Raw genomic sequence first — 6,825 nt, 5'->3', positions numbered from 1 at the left:
CAGGGCGGGGGGCGGCTCCAGGCGGGGCCCTGCCTCGCGCTCTCCGGCCAGGCGCGCCCCGCCGCCCCGGAGGATGTGGTGGTCGTCCACGGGCGGAGGACCCCCGTCGGGAAGGCCAAGCGCGGGGCGCTCAAGGTAGGGGAAAATAATTCTGTGTGTGTCTGTATATATATGTATGTGCAGACATATGTATCCAGGAGCTGCGGTGGCTCAAGAGGTTAAGACGCTGAACTGCAGGCTGTGGAAGGTCAGTAGTTCAGGAGTTCGAGACCCGGGTGCCGCATGATGGAGTGAGCTCCCGTCTCTGGTCCCAGCTCCTGCCAACCTAGCAGTTCGAAAGCAAGAAATTGCAAGTAGATAAATAGGGACCAGGAGCTGCGGTGATTCAGCAGTTCGAGACCCGGGTGCTGCATGACGGAGCCCGTCTCTAGTTCCAGCTCCTGCCAACCTGGCAGTTCGAAAGCAAGAAATTGCAAGTAGATAAATAGGGACCACTTCAGTGGGAAGGTTACTCCTCAGAGTATAGTCATGCCGGCCACATGACCACGGAAACGTCTTCGGATAGCGCTGGCTCTTCGGCTTGGAAACGGAGATGAGCACCGCAACCCTAGAGTCGGACTCGACTGAGCAAGGGAACTTCACCTTTACTTTATACATATGTGTATATATGTGTGTATGTATATATGTGTGTGTGGGTGTGTATATATTTATGTGTCTGTATATGTATGTATTTATATATGCGTGTGTGTATCTGTGGGTGTGTATATATGTATGTGTATATATGTGCATCTGTGTGTATATGTATATATATGTGTGTGTGGGTTGTGTATATATGTGTGTATATGTGTCTCAGAGCGGCTTGCAGTCTCCTTCCTTTGCCCCCCTCCCCAAAGAGAGGTGGGGGTGGCTTGGGTGTGTGTGTCAGGAGAGGGGCTCCTTCTCTTATTTCCATACGATGAGGAGTTCCAGTCTGCAGTTCCCTGGTTTAGGGTTCCTGTATTTATATAGTATTAAAAAAAATAACTGGGAGGGGAGAAGAACGGGGAAATTGCATGTAGGAAAAGAGCGTGATGTGTTTGGGGGGCTTAATTATGACTCATTTTACTCTCACCCTTGAAGACAGTGCTTTTGACAGGCTTCTTTTACAAACGTGGCCGGTAGCACCTCTCGGTCGGCCTTGCCTGGCGGAAATGTAGCTGGGCTAAGAGCTTCCCGGAGAGCTGTAGGCTGGAGAAGGGGAGGGGGGGGAGGGAGGGATAATGTGCACAAAATGCAACAAAAAAAGTGCTCCCCCCCTCTTCCAGGACACGACACCTGATGAGCTTCTGGCTGCTGTCATGACAGCTGTCCTGAAAGATGTCCAACTGAAGCCTGAGGACCTGGGAGATATCTGTGTGGGTGAGTGACCCCCTTTGAAATGCCAGACTTGTCTGTTTTGCTCTTTTCCCACCCCCTTCACACCAAATGGCCGAAACGGGAGCATTGTCTTTGAGTTCAGCCATTCCTTCAGGCGGGGAACAGGCTGTGATTTGATTTCTCCTTAAGAACATAAGAACATGAGAGATGCCAATGTTGGATCAGGCCAAAGGCCCATCCAGCCCAACACTCTGTGTCACACAGTGGCCAGAAATATGAGGTACCTGAAGGTTCATCTTTAACCAAAGTGGATTAATCTCTTTACACTTAGGGAATGTTCTTCAACCTGGCGCTGGTGCACTCACAGCAAGAATTGGACAGTTTCTAAGGTGAACTTTGCTCTTTGACGTGCTCGACTCCAGATCCTTGGCTCTGTTTCCCCCATTCCTGGGCCTCTGTTGGCGGCTGGCGCTCTGAGCCTCTCAACTTATGCTTAAAGTTGGAGCGCTGCCCAATTGGCCCCGTTTCTTTTGAACTTTGTCATGCATTGGGTGGTTGAGTAGGCGGTCTGGTGGTAATTAAAGATTGCAGAAGAATATGAAACAGGTGGAGGAAGAGATGGAACTTGATTCTTGGGCAAGGAACGTGTTAGGTAACTTCAGTAATCTTTCCAGGGTGGGGTGGCAGAAGACCAGAGGGGGGTGGTGTGCTGTTTATATAACCACTGAGCCTTGTGCTTGTGTTTTGCCTACTTGGTAGGATGGTGTAGGATCAGCTTTTTCTTTAATGAGAACTATTGCTGCATAACAAAAACTATCCCGAGCTGCATGGGGTAGGTTACCAAGTTTTGTTCTGTCCTAAAAACAACATGGGACTAGGAAGAGCACCAGAAATGAAGTTGTCAGCTAAGCAGCACAGAGGAAAATCCAATGAAATTAACATTTTAAAACACCTATAGCAGATCTTTTTGTAGTCTTTCCCTGGTTCTTCTAGGGGGAAGCGTGAGCTATTCTGCAGTAGCCAGTGATCTGTTCGTCCCAAATATACAAATTCCACTAGTAGAAAAAAATGTAAGCATTGAAAAATGATGTATGATTCAATAAACTTTGGAACAAAATACCTTGTTTTTACAATGTATTCTAATTAAAGCTTGTTCTGTTCGCTGTTATTAACTCAATAAAGTGCCTTCTGTCCTCTAAACTATCAATAGGCATTCAATAGCATATCTAACACCTATAGCAGGTCTTTTTTTAGTCTTTCCCTGGTTCCTCTAGGGGAAGCGTGAGCTATTCTGCAGTAGCAGAACTGTTGGTCCCAAATATACAAATTCCACTAGTAGAAAACACCATCAAAAATTGCCAAGCAATATATTAAACAATGATAAAGTTGGTGGTGTCACAACAACACCATTAGTGCATACTGTAACTGTAATAAGGCATAAGATACAACATTTCCTCCTTTGTAGGTAAGACATAAAGTCCATGTATGTAATCAGTGTAACTTCGCTTCTTACACTGTGAACCTGGTGGTCTGTTGAAATTGCTGAAATCAGGTTCCACTTACACAGCCGGCAAACTGAAGAAGTAGAAGGAAACGCATCTTCTAAGTATCTAGAACAGGCGTCTTTGCAAAGGCTGTTTGGACAATATTATGACTATGTGGACTCCTCTTATCAGGTTACTCTGATTACATGGCCTTTATGTCTTATCTTCAAAGGAGGAAATATTGTATCTTGTGGCTTATTATAGTTACAGTATGCACTAATGTCGTTGTTGTGACACCACCAACTTCATAACTGTTTGATATATTGTTTGGCAATGTTGATGGTGTTTTCTACTAGTGGAATTTGTATATTTGGGACTTCTTTGACGCTAGTCTTTCCCCCTTGTTTCGGATTAACTGAGTGAACTGTTGGTAGCTTGCAAGTTACCTGTCAGAGACCCCTGGTTTGCACCAGTTTGAATTGCCTGGAGCAGTGAACTGGGATAGCACCTCCTAGAGAGGGCTTGACAAATGTTCCTCCGCAGGTGATGGACGGTGCCCATGGGTTATGCAGAGTTATGCCTGTTGGGGGTTTAAGAGATTGATAATGTGGCATTTGGTGACTCGGGTCTTTGGAGAACGTGCGTACATTTATCCAGACCACAACTTGTGGTGGACTTGGAAAAGTTTTGAAAATGTATTCAGCCTAAAGATGTAAAATTTCCGGAAATTTTGAACCTCGGGAAAAACTCCGGATTTTTTTCGGGGGAAAATGGAAATTTTCAGAAAAATTGAAAAAAATGCTACATTAGCATTTCTTTTGTCTTTTCTTAGATTGAAAGTCATTCTGTTACTTTAGGAACATAAAATACGACTATGGACATTTTTACTTGGCATGAAATGATCACAACTAGCATATTAAAAATATAGTGTATTCAAACAGTTATTACAAACAGAATACCCACCCACATGCAAAAACAAAACTGAAACCTTTTTATTTTCTTCTGACAATAGCATCTCCTAAAAGAAAAAATGCATCTTGTTCTTGCATTGGAGAGTTCAGTTTTTAACCTAGGACTTGCTTGTCCTCAGTGCACAGAAATTAGATCAATCTGATACCATACATATATATTTTAGAAATGATTTGGAAAATATTTGAACACCTTGTCTTAAAATATTTTATTCGTCATGTTAAAATAAAACGTTCCATAATCATTTTTTTTTCCTTTTCTTTTTTCAATTTTTCGGGAAAAAACAAAAAAGGCTTCAGGGAAAAAAACGGAAAAAACCCCGTTTCCCCCCCGAATTTTTCCAGTTTTTTCCCGGGCCTTCACATCTCTAATTGAGCCAGAATGTGATGACCAAAGAATCATGGTCATAGTAGCGTGCTGGAAGGCTAGTTTATTCATTTGTTTCTTTTTCACATTTATATCCTGCCCATCCTGTAAACAGGCTCGGGGGAGGTTACATCATTTCAATAAATGCCATAAAATTTAAAACACATTATTCACATATAAAATCAGTAGTCGCAGCTAGCCGTAGGGAGAATCCGGCCCGCTGATGTAGATAGATCTGGCCGGTTATCAGTGGGTGGGTGACAGCAACCCCGGGGCGGCCATGTATGACGCCCGCTGCCTCAGCCAAAGGACTGGCGGAACAGCTCCGTCTTGCAGGCCCTGTGGAATTGGGGAAGATCCCGCAGGGCCCCGATCTCGATAGGGAGCTTGTTCTACCGAGCAGGGGCCAGGGGGTTGACTGTCAGTTCACTGCTAAAATCCCTCCCCTTTCCTAAGAGGTGCTATAGCAATGGCTGGTTTACAGGGCTTTCTGTGTAGCCAAAACAGCGTGCAGTCGTCTCGACTTCAGGTATAAGCACAACTACTCGTTAATAACAAGTAGCCTGTGTATCTCAGTAAGAGGAATTCTTTGAACGAGATCTTTGGCACAATAAATTCCTAAAATTACCCAATTAGATGCTGAACTGGCAACCCTGAGGTGGCTTTTGGGCTCTGTACCAGCTCTGGAGCTGCGGTGGCTCAAGTGGTTAAGACGCTGAACTGCAGGCTGTGGAAGGTCGGTAGTTCAGCAGTTCGAGACCCGGGTGCCGCATGGTGGAGTGAGCTCCCATCTCTAGTTCCAGCTCCTGCCCACCTAGCAGTTCGAAAGCAAGAAATTGCAAGTAGATAAATGGGTACCACTTCGGTGGGAAGGGAACAGTGTTCCGTGCGCCTTGGTGTTTAGTCATGTTGGCCACATGACCACGGAAACGTCTTTGGACAGCGCTGGCTCTTCGGCTTTGAAAAGGAGATGAGCACCGCAACCCTAGAGTCGGATTCGACTGGCTTTCGAGCAAGGGAAACCTTTACCTTTTCTGACAATCTGTTTTTTCTTTCAGTGGCATTCCGGCGACCGTTCCATTATCCTGTGTCAACAGGCAGTGTTCCTCTGGATTGCAAGCAGTGATCAATATAGCCGGTTAAGTACGAGACCAGTATCTGTAATTCCAGTCTGTTTCTGTGCCCAAAAAGAATCGGTCACTTCAGTGTTATAATGGGTTAGGTCCAACCAGCTGTTGGAACCAGGTAGGAAGGCGTTCCCGCTGGCCACCCAGAAGGCCATGCTGGGACCTGCAGGAACAAAATCCATGTGTGACGGGGGTGTAACAAGTGTGGAGACTGGGCAAGGCTTATCAGGATCCATCCCCCTATTCTGTAATATGGAAATTGCATCCGGTTCTGCATGGTTTGGGAAGCTGGTGAGGTGGCCGAAGACGGGCAGCTAGGCTGAGTTTAAAGAACTAGAACTGCTGGCAAAGGAGGAACAACCAGTAGTGATGCAAGTGACACAAGCTGTTCCACCCGTACTCCAGAATGTGACTTGCAGGCATTACTTCTACGTTTCTAAATGTGGGTGAATTTGACTGTGTGAAGACCGTCTTTTTAAAAATCAGTAATATTTCAGATTATCAGACATCCATTTTTATAGTAGGGATGGAGGTTATTGTAAAACTCTGCATTTGTGGGATCCCAGTAGACAGAAGGCATTGTTTTTAAAAATCTTGATCAAAACTGGTGACATTGTGGAGTGGAGATTAGAACTGCCCTAGCAGTCCAGCACTAGCCATTTATTTGTGCCCGTTGATGGATGGAGCTGGAAATACTTGGGTCAGTCTTCCCCCCCCGAATAGATCCAGGGATAATTCTTTAGAAGAGGTAGAATCATAGAGTTGGAAGGGGCCATACAGACCATCTAACCCAGTGCAGGGCCAGCCTAAAGCATCCCTGACAAATATTCATCCAGCCAAAGGAATCAAATCTACAGAGCTACATTCCTTCCTGAAAATTCTCTTAGAAAAGGAATAAGCTGCTTTCCTTCCCATGAAACTGAGTCCTCTCTCACTGAATTGTGACCCATCAGTGAGGGGGGAAATCCACTCTAGATTGACAACCCTCACTTTGCTCTTTCAATTGCAGGAGGCATCCGAAATGGGTCTTACGACATTGGCTTGGCTTGTGGGTGAGTTTGATTTATTTTGGCGCGTTCCCATTTTGTGCTGTGTCTGGCTGTTTCCTCTACCCTTCTCCCTCATTGATAATGGTTTCTGCAGTAAAACTGTGGGACTTTCTTCTGCGTGAGGTTTCATTTCTGGCAGTTTGTAATCGTACAAGTGGAAGACCCGCAGGGACTCGCGGGAGGCATCTCATTTCCCCCCTCCTCACTATATCCCCTTTCACTTTTCTGAAAGCCCCCATAACTTCTCCTCTTTTCTGCTTCCTTTTCTCCTTTCCACTCAGCAGCCAATGGTCTTAATCCCCCCCACCCCCGACTTCAGCTTTCCTTCGTTCCCTCCCCTGGCAGCCTATTTCCAAGAAGAAGGCTCAGTTGCTCAGTGGCAAACTGATCTGGGTGCATTTGCGCTGGTGTGTGTGTGTGTGTGTGCGCCTCACTTTCTTCTGCATCCCGCCCCCCTCTTTCCCCCATCCAATC

The 6,825-nt window shown here is 45.7% G+C and overlaps 1 protein-coding gene across 1 annotated transcript in view; it reads left to right on the top strand.

Moving 5' to 3' along the window:
* Nucleotides 1-3: 3 nt before the first annotated feature.
* The window catches only part of ACAA1 (acetyl-CoA acyltransferase 1), a gene marked incomplete at its 5' end in the record, with an annotated part of 21,257 nt that continues 14,435 nt past the window's right edge, over nt 4-6,825 (top strand). Inside the window, 5 exons of the mRNA XM_015408330.1 lie at nt 4-135; nt 1,305-1,398; nt 1,688-1,745; nt 5,234-5,313; nt 6,312-6,354. Of these exons, the coding sequence (XP_015263816.1) occupies nt 4-135; nt 1,305-1,398; nt 1,688-1,745; nt 5,234-5,313; nt 6,312-6,354 (407 nt within the window). The remainder of the gene's footprint in view (nt 136-1,304; nt 1,399-1,687; nt 1,746-5,233; nt 5,314-6,311; nt 6,355-6,825) is intronic.

The sequence above is a fragment of the Gekko japonicus genome, unplaced genomic scaffold (assembly GCF_001447785.1).
Source record: "Gekko japonicus isolate JY-2015 unplaced genomic scaffold, Gekko_japonicus_V1.1 scaffold5705, whole genome shotgun sequence".
NCBI lineage: Eukaryota > Metazoa > Chordata > Lepidosauria > Squamata > Gekkonidae > Gekko > Gekko japonicus.
This window is presented reverse-complemented; position numbering and strand designations above follow the sequence as displayed.